At 44.5% G+C, this 17,886-nt stretch overlaps 1 protein-coding gene across 1 annotated transcript in view; it reads left to right on the top strand.

Moving 5' to 3' along the window:
• Positions 1 to 17,477, top strand: part of Glg1 (Golgi apparatus protein 1) — a 55,623-nt gene extending 38,146 nt beyond the window's left edge. The window contains exons 17-23 of the mRNA XM_077686327.1: positions 2,412 to 2,564; positions 3,438 to 3,656; positions 5,528 to 5,665; positions 7,608 to 7,700; positions 7,788 to 7,908; positions 12,673 to 12,779; positions 14,930 to 17,477. Coding sequence (XP_077542453.1) covers positions 2,412 to 2,564; positions 3,438 to 3,656; positions 5,528 to 5,665; positions 7,608 to 7,700; positions 7,788 to 7,908; positions 12,673 to 12,779; positions 14,930 to 15,097 — 999 coding nt within the window. The 3' untranslated portion in view covers positions 15,098 to 17,477. The remainder of the gene's footprint in view (positions 1 to 2,411; positions 2,565 to 3,437; positions 3,657 to 5,527; positions 5,666 to 7,607; positions 7,701 to 7,787; positions 7,909 to 12,672; positions 12,780 to 14,929) is intronic.
• Positions 17,478 to 17,886: the final 409 nt, after the last annotated feature.

The following is a 17,886-nucleotide window of genomic DNA, read 5'->3' as shown; positions in this document are numbered from 1 at the left end:
AAGGGGATGCTTGAAGGGCACAGCGTGCGGGAGGTGTGTGTATTCCTTGCCCACTGGCATGTCTTTTGTGCTTTCCATAGTTTTAATGTTTTCCAACTAACGTCCCCTGATGTCCACTTTTTTAAGGGACCAATGAAGACTGCTGTTTTCATGCAACTTGGCATACAACTTCACTTTATTATAAAGGAGGCCATGGGAAAATAACAAATATGTCTGTTTAAAGGAGCCATGAAGAGAAAATACAACTTCGTTTAATTTGAAAGAACTAGGATTCAGTATCTCACTCAGCTCCAGTACAGCCACAAAAGATGTTTTTTTAACGAAAAAGAAAAGCAAGAAGTATTTAAAAACTTTCAAATTTTGCGCCACTGTGACATGTTATGAGCAAGAAGGACGTCATACGGGCCAACAATAAAACATAATTTTCAGTGCGTTAACTGCACGTTAGCATTCAAGTGATGCGGTCAAATGGAACTAGAGGCCCCATTACAGACGTCCAGTCATGTGTCGTCGCGACAGGTCAGTTAGGCGGCCGCCAATCGCACAAACAAGGTTCCGTGACGTCATAGAAAAGTTGCGGGAAATTGGCTAGGGGGTCGCGACTGCTTCACACGTTTTCTTTAATATCTCCGTTATTTGTTCGAAGATTGTAATGATATTGGTATCATTGTTATAGGGACTAAGCAGTCTTTCTAATAAACCCAACTTGTGTTTTGTCTTCATGGCTCCTTTAAACTGCACTTAACTGAGCTAGACAATTACAAAAGACAAAGATAGAGTGGCGTTCCCTCTGGGTATATTCTTGTACTAGCTGACTGATACTGCCAGGTGACATAACTGAGCAGCCTGTACAGATTGGTTGAAATGCTGATTCGAGTGGTTGCGCCAAGCAAGTGGTGACCATGTAATGTGGCTCTTCAAACAGAGAGACAGGACAGGAAAGTGCCACTCACTTTAGTCGGGCTGTGCATTGTCAAACTCGCAGCATTGAGAGCTTAGTGGCATCATTATTACCATGGCAGCTCCCACCATTATCAGCTTGTCTCAGGCTTACAGGTCCATATTGCTGCCATGGCGACCTTCTGTGAATAAATGTAGGCCCAGCCGTCTACAGGAGGCTCAAGTTGGCCAATTTTAGCTAAATCATTAAAATGTAAACTTCAGCTTGAGGTTAGTCGTCTGAAGTGGGCACAAAACCTGTCTACACTATTACGCAGGTGAAGGGCTGTGCTGTGAGCAATAGATTAAACGGTGATAGCCAGATTTCCACTTCCTGCTGAACTGGCCTGTTTGCATGCAGTCAGTGTGCTAACTGCCCGTTTTACCAGCGGTGCTGTTTAATTCGGCCCTAAGTTGTCCAATGCTAACAGAAAACATCCAATTGGAAAGAAGAAAATGCATCCCTTGGTGGGAATCGAACCTGGGTCAATTGCGTTCTGAAATGGGTGTCTATCCGATTGAGCTATCATTGCATTCCAGGCACGCAGCACTATTTCCTTTGGGGTATTCGTAGCCTTTGCTTTGGACTTGGCCACGGGTTCTAGCACATGCTAACACGGTCCTTTTCAGGAGATGTGAAAGCCTGCGGGCAAAACGATCCTGGCCTGCAATCATAAAGAACTTTCAGTGGCAACTTTAGAAATCAATGGGAGTTTAACAGCCGGTCATTCATTTGTTCATTCACTCACGCACTTGTTCGTTTGCTCGCTCGTTGGTTTGTTCGTTTGTTTGTTCGCTCGTGCATCTGTGCCTCAAACGAAAAGCACTGGACAGCTCGCACTGCAGAAACTAAGTTCGTGAAGCCGGTTGTTGCCTCTGGTTCTAGTGTGTGCTAACGCGGTCCACTTTGGAATACATGTAAAAGGCTGCGGACAAAATGATCCAGGCCTACAGTGGTAGAAAACTTTCAGCGGCAAGTTCGGAAATCCCTGTGCAGGGCAACAGCCGGGTCTCCGACGAAGGGGGGGGGGCCGCCAGCTCTGCTGTTTCTCCAGCCTTGCACTCCTAGTGCAAGCTGCGCCAGTTTTTTTTTTTTTTTTTTGCCTGCCTACTCCACCAAATGCATTGTAAGGCTTCTTGGTACATCATGAGACTATTATAATGATGTAAAAGAAGCGGGTAGTGGTAAATGTGTTATTTTTTAACTGCAACTGTAATGGCAACATCGTTTTGGGCAGAACAAAATCGTGGCAAGTTATGAACTGTCCATCTTTTCAAATGAAGTAAAGTTGTATGGTGTCTTTACATCACCTTTAATGCTACAGCCTCAAACCAAACCCACATTAAGGGAAGGATTGGGATGAAATTTTGAACAATCAAACATTACATGCAAATACGGTGGAACTTAGTGCAAAACTTGCTGTGCATCAAACATTTTGTCCCAGAAAAGCATATTGTTTCTTTCTTTCTAGATGCTGGAATGCCTGAAGGAGCATAAGAACAAGTTAACACGAGAGTGCCACATAGCAGTCTTTCAGCGGGAGCGACTGGAAGCAGAAAGTGTGGGTCTGGACTACAGCCTCACGTTGGCGTGCAAGGCAGCACTACGTCAGTTTTGTCCAGAGGTACGACATCCATCTCGCCCGTTTATTGTTGCAAAGTATCTTATCTTTTAATAAGAATTTGCTAAAAATTTCTGAAGAATTTTTGATCAGTTTAATTAATGACAACCTTGTTTCGGTCGCATTTGGTCTGCCAAGTTCTCACATGCACAATCACAGATCCCCAGCTCTAGCGTGCAAGCACGCGGAGTGGTGCTGCCATCTCTCGACACCTTCCGGTACTAGTGGTCCACCTGACATCGCGTTCTCACCGCTTCACATCTCTTCTCGGCAGCGCACACTGAATTGGGATTGCTGGTCTCCAAAATTACCGCAATACTCAACAAAAACGCACCTAGTGTGGCTGTGTGTGAACAAATAGTCGCAGTGTGTTAACAGCCTTGCCAGCGGTCCACAAAGTATCACTGTACATACAAAATGTGCTCTTTGTTATGATAGTTTTTACTATGATAGTGCTGCAATGGGGCCGAATCAGTTCGAGGTAATTGCCAAAGCTGTGTGCTGTGAACGCACGTAAGCAGTGCACAAGCTGTGCAGGATGAACATGGTGCAAGTCTACTAGGCCCTGCTTGTCACGGGGCCTTTGCCTATACAAGCCTTTATTTTTAATCCAATGCAGCTGAACACAAAACGTCCTGCATATTAACAGCTTCCCTTCTTGAAAGAATAACCATAATAGTGAATTTTGCAGAGCTTTTATACAGTTAGTTATTAATACCTTTTTTTATGCACGAGTGGTTAAACATTTCTGTATCTGGAAAGCAACAAAGCAGCCTTACCATTGCCTGCTGATGCCCTTCTAGCAAGCATGCAATGAATCGGGCCATCCTTTGCATTTTGGCCCTGCATCAGCTGCCGAGCATGTTCTTTCCCCAGGTGGAACCAGGCCGTGCGCTGGCATGCCTGGCAGAGCATCGAAAGGAGCCCACAATGGACACCCGCTGCCGCACCATGGTTCAGCGCCGCATGGTGGAGCAGAACACTGACTATCGTCTCAACGCTCAGCTGCAGCACGCCTGCCGCATGGACATAGCCAAGTTCTGCTCGTCCCTGGTGCTCGACAAGTCTGCTGATAGCACAGAGCTCGAGGGAAAGGTTGGTGCTCTGTTCCACGAACGATGGCACAGGTGTTGCTTTCCATGGCGGAGTAAAAAAGGTTTGAAGTGACGTAGTTGTTCAATGGGATAGGTTACCATGACTTCAGAATTGCACATAATATTTTATGCGATGGATAGGCGTGCTGGTGTGCCGGCATGCAAACCTTTCTTGCAAAGTATGAAATTTTAATTAGGAGTCTTGGTTTGGGTGAAGCTCATGTTGGGGTCTTTCTGAGCTGCAGAAATAAAATGCTGGTCTTTGAACAGCATGAAAGCATACTTGTTGGCTCAGTTTAGAAAGAGCTTTTTTTTGCTGTTTGTTTGCAGTTTCCATTGGAATTTCGATGCTAAAAACCATCCTCAACAAGTCACTATGATATTGCACCTGGTTGCTTCATTTTTGCCATACTGTTTGCTTTAATGGAGACAGTTTGCTCTAAATGCGAGTTCATATTTGAGTTGTAATGGCACATTGGCGAACGTGGAATTTACTAGGTCTGTGAGCATTCCAAGAATGGGATGTTGTTTCCACAAAATATTCCTCCCTTTTTTCCTCCTACTGGTGTGTCTCTAGTGTGCTGAACCTGTCTGTCTGATGCTACAAAAGCACAGTGGTCTCCACACTCATTAAGGTCACTTCATAGCAGCTACTGGTAAATGTTTTTGATAAGTGCGTAAAATTAAAAAAAAAAATCTTCGTACGGGCACTATGAGATGTTGATTAATAAGCTGTCTACTGCAGTGACTCCACAGGATGGCTCTTCAGGCATTGTTGGCATAAAGGCTAAAGTGATAATGGCACAGTATTTTTGTGTTACACTGTACGTAGTACCAGCTTTAATGCGCTGAGAAACAGAAGCTGAAGTAAGCAAAAGCAACAAAAATTGCTATATTTGCTTTCCTACTTAATAAGTGAAGCGTGCATTTTAATCCTTGGTCCCCGTAGTACTATCTATGTGTCACACATTGCACAAGCTGTACATAAAAGCTAAATGCAATTTCGGGGTAGTTTTGACCCTGATGTTACTGTGTAACCAACGACATGAGTGAGAACTGTTTGGAATTGTATTAGGGGTGGCAGTGCTAGATGCAATCTGAAGATTGCACACAGCATTTGCGTTTGTGTAAAGACAAAAGTGCAGAGTGCACCTAGGGTTGCCACCTGCCCGATTTTTGACCAACCCAACCAGTTTTTTAGACACCGGGCCAGTTGCCAGTCTACCTAAAACCAACCGTCATTTGCCTTTTTTTTTTTTTTTTGCTATTGTGCCACGAATATTTTTTTGTGTGTATGTGCATTATAAGTGTCAGCTCAGCAACTACGGCGGTAAATTTGTGTCGACAAGCTGTGCAAAAACACGTGAGCAGAGAAAATGCGGGGGCAAGCGCGCTACCCGAGATGGAGGGGGACCAAGGGGAGGAACAACACAACAAAATGTTGCCGCCACGGTTCCGATGCAAAGAAGAGCTTTTAATGAACGAAGTATGTGCGTCTTGTTCTGAATGCAGCACATTCAGAGCAATAACCATAACTTCAGTCACTTTCAGTCCAAACATTATGGTGATTTTGTTGAAGATTATGAACATTATGTTGAAGAAAACACTGCAATAAATGGCATTGCATGTCAAAAAAACTTGGTGTTTTTTTTTTTTTTTTTTTTTTAACACAAATTCAACGTTCTATATACCACACCACCCCCTTCCCCCTCCCCCCCAAAGGGCTCCCCCCTCCTCCCCCAGGGGAAGGTGGTAATTATAAGTGCACTAGCTGGCCTTCGTTTATTGAATCCAGTCCACCTGCTCGGAAATACCTGCGCCAAATAAAGGTGTTCACGATGTGACAGCAGGTGCCTTGTGTACTGGTTTCAGGTGATCCAGTGCCTCAAGGCGCAGTTTGTGCGCCACCAGCTGACCAAGACGTGCGAACCTGTTGTCATGGGCATAGTGCGGGATGCGGCTCTTGACTATCGGCTTGATCCGGTCTTGGCACGGTCCTGCGCTTCCGAGGTGTGTATGCACGCTCCTTTTGCCCGTTGGATGGCGCAGGCAATGCTTGGCAAACATGTCAGTGGTTGCCTCCATGGGTTGTGTACCAGAATAGCAAGTTTTCTCCTCTTGGGGGGCCAGTAATCTCGTAGGATGTGCAGATTGGGAGAAAAAGGATCACAGAAGAATACAAAGACACTAATGAAATACAGAACCAATATCACCGTTACTGTTTGTCTATGGCCTAGGCTGACACTGAAAAAAGATGGAGGTGTGGTCTTCCAGTAAACAAAAATTTGCCAGTGGAGAGATTCACCTAGACTGCTGACTGGTAGTGTTGGCTCATCGAGAACTCCCATGCTACATTGTCAATGTTGGTGTATCCATTTGTTAACAAATACATTGCAGACCTATGATGTAAGGCATTGAGTACAAAATAAACGGTAGGAGGAAACAATGACGAAAGAAAGCAAGAGAAAGACAAGTGCAGATTCAGTGGGTACAGTCAAAACTCGATTTAACGAAGGTGTCCCGTTCCCCCTTCAGGTTCCTATAGAGCCCAATGCTTAACTAACTCGAAATAAAGAAACCAATATCATGATCTGTCCCGGCGTAACAAAACTTTTTTTCAAGAAATTCAGCTCAGAAGTGTTACTTTCTGGTCTAATTTTTAGAGAACGCCTCAAGGTTGATTCACAGCGCACCAAAGATAACATTGTGGAACACGTTTGTCCCACTTTTACGAAACTGCGTGGCGCGAAACTTGAGTTGAGTTCACGATATTACGCCAGCAGTAAAAAAAATTTCGTTACCACGTCATAGATGCCACTGGCACTGTTCCAATTTGGTCTTTGGCGGCTGGATTTTTCAGGGCGGGCTTTGTGTTGTTCGTTCGCCATCGTTTGGCAGGTAGTTCCCCTGCTTTTGCTCTTCTTTTACATCGTTCTCTGTTAGAACTCTTGTTGTTTTTGGGAAGTTCAAGTTGTTAAGCATACAGTCAGTCTAGCATTCCTACTCGTGTGTGCGGAAGTGATACGTGCAAGTAAGTGCACCGCTAAACCTTGTGACGAGCGTGTCGGATGTGGAGCCTGCCAAGAAAAGAAAAGGTGGCTGCTGAAGACGCTGATGAGGACGTTGAAGACATTGAAGCTCCCGTGCCGAGACCGGGTCAATGATGGATGCCCTTGATCTGCTACGGATGTTTGCCAGAACGCACGATGATACGAGAGATGCACTGGATGCACTACAAACTTACGAGAAATCCTTGTGGCCATTGTTTACAAAGCGCATGCAAGCAAAGATCGCCGACTTCTTTGGTGGCAAATAAACTTGTTGTCCCCTGGGGGCCGTTCTTGTTCAGGTAACAATTTTCGGGATCTCTTTTCATACGCACGGGTTGCAATTTTATTTTTGGAGCATTTACGCTTCGCAAACACGATGCTGCCTAAACTTGCGGGATGCCGCTAGAGTATATAATCGAATGTACCGAATTAAAGTGACCAAGAAATGCTAACTCGATTTCCCGAAGTTTTCAATGTAACAAAATAATTCGCAACTTCCCTCAACCTCGTTAAATTGAGTTTTGACTGTAATACGAAGAAGTAATGCGCAATACATGGAAGAAAAAAAATCCTAACAAATAATACAGGAGCAGAAATAAATTAATGTGCATGAACACCACAAAAGAGAAAAGCAATATAGAGCACATGCAAGGAAAGGTAGCTAATATTCAACCAAGGTTAAGCTTTATCAGCAAGAAGGCATTATTACCACTGCTCTGGAGAAGCGAGCTAGTTTGCCAACTGCAGGCATTCATTATCATGCACTCGCACCATATGTGTACTCAACGCTTTTTATATGTTCGTATTAGGTATGAAATGCGTAATATGAATCTATGAATTGATATGCAGAGAACCAGCACTTATTTCTCATCAAGTCTGATGACTGGTCATTTTTTTTTCAGATACAAAATGCCTGCAAAGATGAGCGTGACACGGAAGAATGTTTGAAAACTCGTTTCCAAAATCGTGACATTAAGAACCCCGAGTGCAAAAAGGTAAGTGCTTCCTCCCTCTAGGGGTCTTTCTTTCCTCATCTTGTGCAAGCAGGGATACAAGAGTGGTTCTTACTCGATTGATTGCAGGAGGTTGCTCGTCTTATTCACGAAGGCAAAGCCGATGTTCAGTCCGACCCCATTCTGTACAAGGCATGCCTGCACGACATCAAGCACTTCTGCCACGACATTTCGCCTGGCCAGGGCCACTGTGAGTGCCTTTTGCTTCCCCGTCCAGTGACATCTCGGAAGCGCTCAGTTGTGCCACCATTGTGGCCAGTGCACTTTTTGAGAAGACCTTGGCTCTCCTTGGCACTCCTTGGCGCTGACACAGTAGCTATAAATTCAGGAACGCCTGTGTAGGGTTCGTGTGGCCTAGCAACTAGTCACTGAACTCTAAACGAGACCTCAACCAATTTCCAATTTTAGCCCTCACCTTGCTCACCAAAGCCACAGAAAGTGATTTTGAAACAAGAGAGCCACTTGACAGTTGGTGGAAGTAGTGATTTTTTTTTTTGAAGCTGTTTAATTGATGCTTGCTAAGTGGCACATCTTTGAGGTGGGCCACTTTACCAGTTTATCCAGCTGAAATTTAAAAAAAAGCACAGAAATGCACTCCTAAAGGGGCCATGAAGACAAAATACAAGTATAAAAAAAACTGTTTGGTCCTGGTAACAGCAGCGCTAATTTTATCATCAACTTCAAACAAATAGTCGAAATATTAAAGAAAACATATTTAACAATGGCGACTGCCCAGCCACTTTCCGGCAGATTCTCTATGACGTCACAGAATCTTGTTTGTGCGATTTGCAGCCGCCAGCCTAAGCTACCGCCAAAAAGCATGACTAGGAGATAGTAGTGGCGCCTCTAGTCGCGTTTGATGATCGTATGTATCACTTCAATGCTAAAGCACAGTTTTACAAATTTTTTAGTGCTGGCCTGTATGACGTCACTCCTGCCCGCGAAATTTGAAAGTTGTTCAACACTTGTTGCATTTTGTCAGCTAAGAACGTCTTTCGTGTCTGGAATAGAGCTGGGTACGCTACCAGACTCTGGTTCTTTCAAATAGAACAAAGTTGTATTTTGTCTTCATGGCCCCTTTTAGGCAGAGTCATTTTATAGAATGATTAATAATATTGTGCTCGTACCCTTGTACTTGTTGGTTTATGTGGGAGGTCGTTAGTTAATGTGTTCAGTAGTGGGTTGTTGTGAAATCCCAAATTCTGAGCTGTATAAAGGCCACCATTTCCCAGCGTGAATAGAGGCTCCATTTTAGGCCGGAAAAATTCAACGAGAAGCTATTTCTTTGATAGCATCCACCATGCATTGTGCGTAGAAAGAACAATTAAAGTTATCTTCCTGTTTTTAGGGCATTGTGCAAGTTGCTTATTGATTGTTTACTGTTTGCCCTCTCTGTCTGCACTTTGATGACCTTTGAATGCAAAGGGCTCTAGCGATTCAGACTTCATATACAGGAACACACTGGAAACTGGGAAGATAATAATAAGTTAAGCGTGAAGTGCTTCAGATGTAGCAAAATTTTTTATTCAGTAAAGTTTGTGTCGTCGTGACACATGTATTATAACAAAGAAACAACCAGCACAACTCGCCCAACTCGCCATCTTGATGTATTATAATAAAGCACACACACAGGGAGAGTAGAAGGTCAATTGAGCTGCACTGCTTCCCCCCCCTCCGCCCCAGTATGCTTAAATAGGCAAACCAGCCACAACGACTTCTGGTAAAGCAACATTTCTGTGACCACAAAGTGCCATCACCTAACCGCAACCTGTGAATGAGCTTAAGTGTATATTGTGCCATATTCAGTGTAGTCAAAGGCATAGCCTGTGTTACATTAGCACCCCGAACCCCTCACGTCATAAGCGCCAGTGATGTCATTGTAGGCAAATGCCACTGGCCACTTTGGAGAACGTAGATGTCTCTTAAATGGTGTGAGAGGAGTGAGGCGATGGGGAAACAGTCATCACCACGCAGGTCTCACGAGGGACAGTGGCATGCAGGATGCCACATGCGTTGGAAATGGTGCGGGACGGTAGATTGTTTAAACTAGCTGCCCTATGGGTCTTACGATATCAGAAACGATGATAATGGCCCCTGCAGCTGCCGCATGGGCTTGAGTGATCACGGCAAGCCATTTGCACATCTCTGAAGTGAAGAGGCCGCTCGCAAATTGTGTCGGGCTAACACGAACTGCCTCTGCTTCACTCAGTGATGCCCGAGGAAAAAGTGGCTGCCCTGGCGGCAGGGTGAGCTTAAAAAAAATGGCGTAGTGAAAAAGCATTAGGCAGTGCTGTTACTGCAATTAGTGTCACATTCAAAGGTGCTGTGGAAGCAGATTGTTACCACATAAATCTTCATCAAGCCATAATATATCTTCTTGTGCTGCAGAAGCTATCACCGGTTAGCCCTCCTTGTAGCAGCTGGAAGAGACGTGTTATCAACATATGCCTGTGGTATCTCTCTACAATACTCAATCATAGTTCTAGTGGGGATATCCAAAAAACTGAGTAGTGCTTTATATTCAAGCTATTAATTCAAAATAACTCAACTGAAATTATTGTTGCTTCAAATTCAGTTTAGACTTCGAATTATCTATTTGCTCACGCATGTTGCTTTGTTAAAGGGACCCTGCAGCACACTTTGAGCTGTGCAAATAAACCTGCAGTACATTTAGATTACACTTCCAGAAATACCTGAGCCAAATATTACACATGCACGCCAAGCGGTAAGCACGCAAATCGTGGTGAAAGACGCAGAAAAACCAACCGCGCTCTCTTCGATTTCCCGCATTATGCACTACGGGCACCACTGTAATTACATCATTTCAGCGGTAGCTGTCCTATTGGCTGTGTCAAGTGAACTTCATGGCTCATTTCTCGCATTTCCTGTGACGATCCGCCGTCATTGGCACTGTGCATCAACCTCTTCTATGCCTCAACATTTGAACAGTTCTGGTGTTTCTCTTGTGTTTTCCGTGCATGTGGAGTTTGAGGGAAAATACTTTCCTTTCAACCAGACCACTCAACAACAGACGTTTATTGCTTTAAAATTGCCCTACCAGCCTGAGCGCGCTTGCAAGCAGGCAGCAATTCCTGTTTTTTTGTTGCACCAGACCGAAAATAGACCCCACCACGTTACGGAGAAAAAGAGAAAACTCTCCAGCCTGTGATATACCAAAGGCCGCTGAACAGAACGCCGCAAGCTGCCCCCCCCTCCACCCCCCAACCCCCCTCTTCAGGAGAGAGCGTGCAGCTTTCACTGCATAGTCCGCGGTCAAGTTGAGAGGAAATGATTATGTGCGTTTTTTTATCTCGTGTATCTTCTTAATCATTTTTGCGGGAGGAGATTGCTGGGACAATAGACTTTATTCCAAAATAAATTACGAGTAATCGGTGGTAAGTGCTGCAGGGTCCCTTTAAATTCAAAGAGCCTAAAAAAATTTCTGACGTAAAAGGAATTTATGCTTGGTCTGTTGTAAGGCTCGAAAAAGCATTTCTGTGTTTACTGCATCAAATTTTCGGCAGCTTGTGCAAACAGGGCGTTGTAAAAGAAAACAGTGGCAATAATTGTTTCACACTTAGCATTCCAAAGATAAATACTTGTCTGGTCACTATTTTGTTTCTACGCAAGTCAGTGTTGCTCGGAACAAGCCTAAGTAGGTCAGTACCATGTTAGAATTTATAGAATGGTAAATAAAGTGTTACTACAGTAATAACTGAACCTCTCAAAACTTCTTACATCGAACCACTTGTTTTTTCGGGTTCAGATTTTTGCATGAAAGCTGCATTTCGTGGCTCGCTGCAGAACTTTCAAGATCCGTTGCAGCACTCACCTGGTAGAAATTAAATAAAAACGCTTTGCGCATATGAAAGCTTGGCCGCCATCATGATAAAGTGAACACCGTGAAAGAAGGGCAGCACCACTTGTTCTTGTAAAAATGAAAATCTTTATGGAAGGCAAAGCACTTCGTTTTAGCAATGCGGCAGCGCCGTCCCATGTTGTTCATTTTTCTGTCATGATGGCCGAGGTTCCCATATGTAAAAATTGTTTTATTCAATTTATAAATAACGAGATAAGTGCCGCGACAGGTTGTGGAGTTTAGCAAGAGACCATGAAAGGCAGCTTTCGTAGAAAATTTGCGTGCGAACAACCAAGTGGTTTGCCTTAAAGGCCAACTGCACTCGAAATTTCGACCTCTTGAAAACCCTATTTCCGTATAGTCTGCCTAAGAAGAAAGCAACATGCAAAATACAACAGCTGAAATACGCGCGTGGACGCCGCAAGTGGTCAGCAAAAATCGGCGATTTTGAAACCGAAACCGAGGAAAGCGCAGCCATTGCAGTGACGTTGTAGCCGTCCTGCGAGCGGTCGGACGGTCACCAGCTCAGGAGCAAGTCTGTGCGCAAGCTCTACACGCGCGCGGGGCAGCTAATGGGTGAAGCGTGCGCAGCAGAGCTCAATCGGTTCTCAAGCTGCGTGGCTGGCCAGAGGAAGGAGCCCCCGTCGGCTGGAACGTCACAGGCGCATCATGGCTGTTTACGCGATCCGCCAGCAGGTGTAGCATGGTCTGCAGCGGAGCTTTTTTAAATGCTTCTGACTGATTAACAAGGCGTTTTGCGGGGCTACAACTCGTGTCCCAGCTGATTTGGGGGTACTTACTACACATTAAAAATAAATTTGATCGAGGTGACATTTGAGTGCAATTGGCCTTCAACAAAGGTTTTACAGATTATTGCTGCAACACACTATTTGATCTGCTATATTGAACTTACTTCATTTTTGTGACTAAAAAAGGATAAAATGTCTTCTTTAAACAAGTATTTTTGTGCTATTAATATAGGTTGTCATGCACATTCATGCAAAATTTTGCATTTAATCAGAGGGTAATGTTTAGAGTGGAGAGTGCAAGTGCGTGAAAGGTTGTTTCTCCCTTTTTCTCTGTCCCCCCCCTCAGTGCTTTCCTGCCTGCTGACGGGCTTGGAGTCGGATACTATTGCCTTAACGGATGAGTGTCGGACACTACTTTCAAAACGAGTGGAAATGTTTGAATATGCTGCACAGGTACGTGTGTAGACCCTATGCATTTTCATTTGTATGTTCAGTCATGCTGTTCAGCTAGGCACAGATGTCTACAAAGGTTATATATATATATATGTGTGTGCGTGTGTGTGTGTGCGTGTGCGTGCGTGCATGTGTGTGTGCGTGCGTGTGTGCGTGCGTGCGTGCGTGCCACGCTGGATAATGACCTATATTCCGTCTTAAGAAGGGGTTGCATAATTTTTAAAATAAAATAATTTAAATTACATTTGGTTTCAATTAAATTTGTAACATGTGCTGAAATTGACACCTGTCGCTACCTTATTAATGGTGTCATCAACGGAAGCCTGCCCCCTGCATGTCATACAGTTAAACCTCGTTATAACGAGACGGGCTATAACGAAATAATGGATATAACGAGCAAATCGTAATTCCCCTTGAAAGTCCCCATAGAAACCAATGTATTTAAAACCTCGTTTTAACGAGGTAAAATTTGCCCGTTACGGGATATAACGAACAAATTTCGTTGAGAAATCAAATTTTGAGCTAATTTTTAAACAGTGCGCAACTCGGATTTGAGAGAGCGCGCGACGCGGCAACTGTATTAGCAGTTCAAAACTCCCGCCAAGCGCGCGAAGCTGGATGGCGCGCCATGCGGACGCTGCGCCCGCGAAGCCATTCCCACCCTCCTCTCGCTGCGCACGGCATGCCCTTCGATTTGCAGTCTTGGACTCACCGCGGGCTCCCCGAGAAGCAGTCCGACGTTCGATTTTCACATGCATTCCTATGGCTTCGGGGAATCCTCGGACTACCCGCGGACTATCCGCGGTGAGTCCGAGAAGAGCCCCAATGCGTCCCTTCCTCTCCCCCCCCTGCCCCCTCCCCCCTGTTCGTATCGCCGACGTCGCTGCGTAGTTGCGTGTGCGTGGGTTTTGGCAGTCTTCAGCCTTATCTTTTATCGTACTGCCCGCGTGATTCCAACAACGCGAGTGCGACAGGCGGGGAGCGAAAGCTAAAGGCTATCACGCTTGAACAGAAGACGGCTATGATAAAATCCGTCGCTTCGGGCGCGAAGGAAGGTAAGGTGCACTCCGTGGTAAGGTGGCAAGAGACTGACGTGTGGACGAGTACGCTGTCCACCATCGTGAGCAACCGAGAGTCCATCGTCAGCGCTGTTGCACGTGGCGTGAAAGGAAGCGCTAAGGACGGCGTCGGAGGCACTAGATGCGGTGGACGTGCTGCGCCGCTACTGCGGCGCGCACGAGGGCGGCGAAGATGGCGTGAACATAGCGGCCGCAGCTGAGCGAGCCATCGCTCGCATTAGGAAGGTGCATCAACGTCCAATTACGGACTTCTTCGAGCCAAGTCTGTTTGAAATAAAATACGAGTTTTGAACTGCAATAAAGTAGGTTCGTGACTTTTCCTTTTTACCTCCGGAATGTGTTTATTTTGCTGACTACCGCCGTGCGGCAAGATGCTGTTTCGCCCGCTTTTTGTTTTAGGTAACTACAATGCAAATGTTTGCAGTTAATGTCGGCTACGGCTATAACGAAATATTGGCTATAACGAGCAAATCGCGGCGCCCCTTCAATTTCGTTATAACGAGGTTTAACTGTATCTGCGTGTCGTAATTAACAGCTGGACAACCAGTTGAGGGGTCGCAGGTGTTCAGATGTTGGAGGGGGAGGGGGAGGGGGCAAGTGATGTGGAGCCGTGATACGGAAAGGTTTCTTGAAGCATCCCCCAGCGTTCGCCTGCCATGGTTGTTTCCGAAATACTCACAACTAGTCTAAATCGGGGAAAGGAACAGCCATTCATGCAATTCAAATAGTGAAGGTGATTTGAAGCTTAGTGTTGCCTTCAAAAGCACCCAGCCCCAATAATCATTTTTCAACCGGCACTCCGCGTTTTGCGTGCATTCTACAGCTTGGAGCAAGCTGCTTCCTGCTATTTGGATGTTGTTCTCAGGGGTGCAGTGCCCTATACAGTAGTGTGGTATGCAGTACGGATAGTGCAATGCCTGCTGTTTTATGCAATTCCATCAGAGAAGAAAAGAACCATTGCGATGTTAGCTTACTTGCATACTGCAACACAGCATTCTGTCACAAAAAGGATGATCAGTGCCTAATGTTTTGTGGCTTTTCCTAATTTTGCGGTTGCACTTCTGCTTTCAGGTGGCCCCCGTTGAGTCAATTCGTGACGTGGTGCAGCAGATTGCCAATTCGCCCTCACGGAACTACTTTGTGGTAGTGGCCATGGGTGTACTGGGCATCATATTTGTAGGGGGGCTCTTTTGTGGCCGTGTCACCAAGCGACTCCCTCCAAACCTCAAGAACAAGTGACCACGTTCAGAGGTTAACTGCCAAAAAGAGTGGGGCGGCGCCTGCGAAAGGAAGGAACGCAGTGCCCCGTGCCGAGTCTGGTCAAGAGGAGCTGAAAATAATCCAGCTGCTGCAGTACAAGCAAGCAGGGATGGCTGCATGCTTTATTCAAGCCAGGACAAATTTGGGCACGTGAACGTCGCCAGAGTGTTCCGTACTACAGGGTGCAGGTTGAATGTGTGGCGCTGGTGACACCTAAGTGGGCTGAATCGCGAGAACAACAATTTTTTTTTCTTTCCTTTCCCGCATTGTGAGGATGCGAAACAAGCTGTGTGGTTCAAAAAGGCTTGCAATTGAGTGCCCGGTTGCTAACAAGCCTGTGGTCTCCTTGGCTGTGTTTGTCTTTTGCTGCTATTCTGTTATTCTTGGTTCATGTTTAGAGCCTCATGAACATGAAAGGGCCTGCTCTGCAAATTATTCATCAGCCTAAGACGTGTGTGCGTATGTGTATCAGGGCTGTGTGCTTTATTTTTGCATTGTTATTTTCTGGCTTTGTATAGATATCAGTCACTGAAGTAACATCGTACAATATGGGCATTTTCCTCAGAGAAAGCTGCTGCTGCTGCTGCTGCCGGTTCTCCTCATTTCTTTCTTTCTTTGCTCCTTCCTCCTCCTTTTCAAAATTTAAATTCTTTTTATTGGGCTTGTGTTTAATACTTCAGTTCCTTCTGTTTTTTTTTTTTTTTTTTTTTTTTTTTTCACCATTGTTTTTTAGCAAAGGTACGTAGCGAATTTGTCAGCATTTACATGTACAGCGCATGCATAAATGGCTGGATTACACGGCAAGGCAATTTCAAGTTCTGTGGCAGTTTTAAATCCTTGGCCCCACTGCTTTCTTTTTCTATTTGTAATAAGTATAATCTAATATACGCATGTACTGTCTTTCATTTCTGTATGTAGCACTAGCTTTTTAATTAGTGCATGATCATTTTGGAATATTTTCGGAATATGGCTTGTTAAGCTTGATTCGAGTTCAGGTCGCAACATTGTTTCAAAATGTTTCTTTTTCTTGTCCCTGCTGCAGTATTGCTTTATTTACTGCAGTCTAGTCCAAACTGAATGACTGCAGGGTCACTGTGTCAGACATTTTGCTTTCGTGGTTAATTCAAATTTATGTATGAGCCTCAATGAAAATTTTTGCACTCTAATGCGTAACTAGCCTATATGCGTATAACAATGTACGTTAATTTATTGAGTTGCAAAACTCCCCATAGGGCCCACTATCAAAAGGTGACACCATATTTGCCCTCCAGATTTTTTAAATTATGAATTGGCCTGCAGTCTGTCGACAGGAAGTTTAACTAACAAACGAAGCACCTTGATACTTAACACGTTGATCAAATTGATTAATGCTGTTAGAAAAATCAAAATGATGGGGGTTTTATTGCAAACAGGAATTGTAAGATGTACAGAACTTTGCCGTAATTTTTATCCAGTTGTTTCGCGTTTGCTTTTTCACTGGCAGACGCCGCGCCGATGTGCGATTCCCAAAATGGGTGGTTGCACGCCGGGGTTACGACGCGGAGTTTCACACCTGGTACGTATTAGATACCTCTGGCATATTGTACAATCAAGACTTTTTTTTTTTTTTTTTTTTTTTTTTTTTTAATGGAAGCACCTGCCAGGGAAAGCTTTCAAATTTTATGCACCTTCAGAAGCTTGGTTATGTGGAAAAAAAAATGTTATTACATGGAGGAGCATGGGAACAACATGCTGAAGTTCGTGGCCCATGCAGTGTTTTATGATCATTTGATCACTGTGTTCGTTTGGTGATTGTACTGTAGCTTTTCCTGCTCCCATTGTTGCTCTTTTCTTTACCAAGGAGCTTCGCTGTTGTAAATAGCTTAAAGCTAAAGCTTTTTTTGAACTTTACGCTGTCGTCGCTATTGCGCATGTCCTTTTTTTTTTTTTTTTTTTTTTAGGAGTGTGTGGCATCATTTTGGTGCCCTTCTCTTTTTGGGAACATTTGCTTCTTGCCATTGTATTTGTCCAAGTGTGTGATGCACAAAGGTTGCACTTGCTTGTCAACATCTTCGTGGCATTATGTTCCCTTTGGGTTCCTGTTTAAACTTTGGCCAATTCCTGTTGAATGCGCATTTAGCACCAAGTCTGTCGTGAGTCATTTGTACAGGGGTGCCTAGCTCTTCCAGAACACTTTTGTACCCACACTCACCCGTGAGGCATAGCTTTTCCTGGCTGCGAAACTCAAGGAGTGCTGTTTTTCATGTTGCAACATGAAACATGTAACTTGCATTCACTGTTGCAAGGGGATAGCATGAGGTGATCGCTCATGACTGTAAGTTGTGTACTGTTGCACAAATATTAAAATACTTCTTATGGAGGTCTGGGTGCTGTATCTTTGCTCTTGATCTGGAGATCATTTCACGATAGTAACATTTTACAGTCACTGCCGTCATTATGATATGCATTGAACTTGGAATGCTAAGTGCATTCGACAAACTGATATTTTAGGATGCATTGTGAAGTTCAGCTTATTCATTCTTTTATTTCACCATGAAGCAGAGGTCTAGAGGATTATGTATTTCTAGAGTACCGAAGAGGACCGACCACACAGTCCGCTTTCTGGATGCCTTATAAACTAGTACCACCGTGTGTCACGTGAGTTTTCAAAAGGGTTGGATGCAACCTGAGACTTCTACAGTTTATTATAAGCATATTTCGGGGTTATTGTTGACTGGTTTTGCTGTGACACACAATTTAAGGGTGACTAGCAACCAGGCGTTCTTGGG

This window comes from Haemaphysalis longicornis, unplaced genomic scaffold (genome assembly GCF_048455015.1).
Source record: "Haemaphysalis longicornis isolate Haplotype H1 unplaced genomic scaffold, Haemaphysalis longicornis Haplotype H1 scaffold_1, whole genome shotgun sequence".
Taxonomy (NCBI): Eukaryota; Metazoa; Arthropoda; class Arachnida; order Ixodida; family Ixodidae; genus Haemaphysalis; species Haemaphysalis longicornis.
The sequence above is the reverse complement of the archived record's forward strand: the minus strand, read 5'-3'. Positions and strand labels throughout refer to the sequence as shown.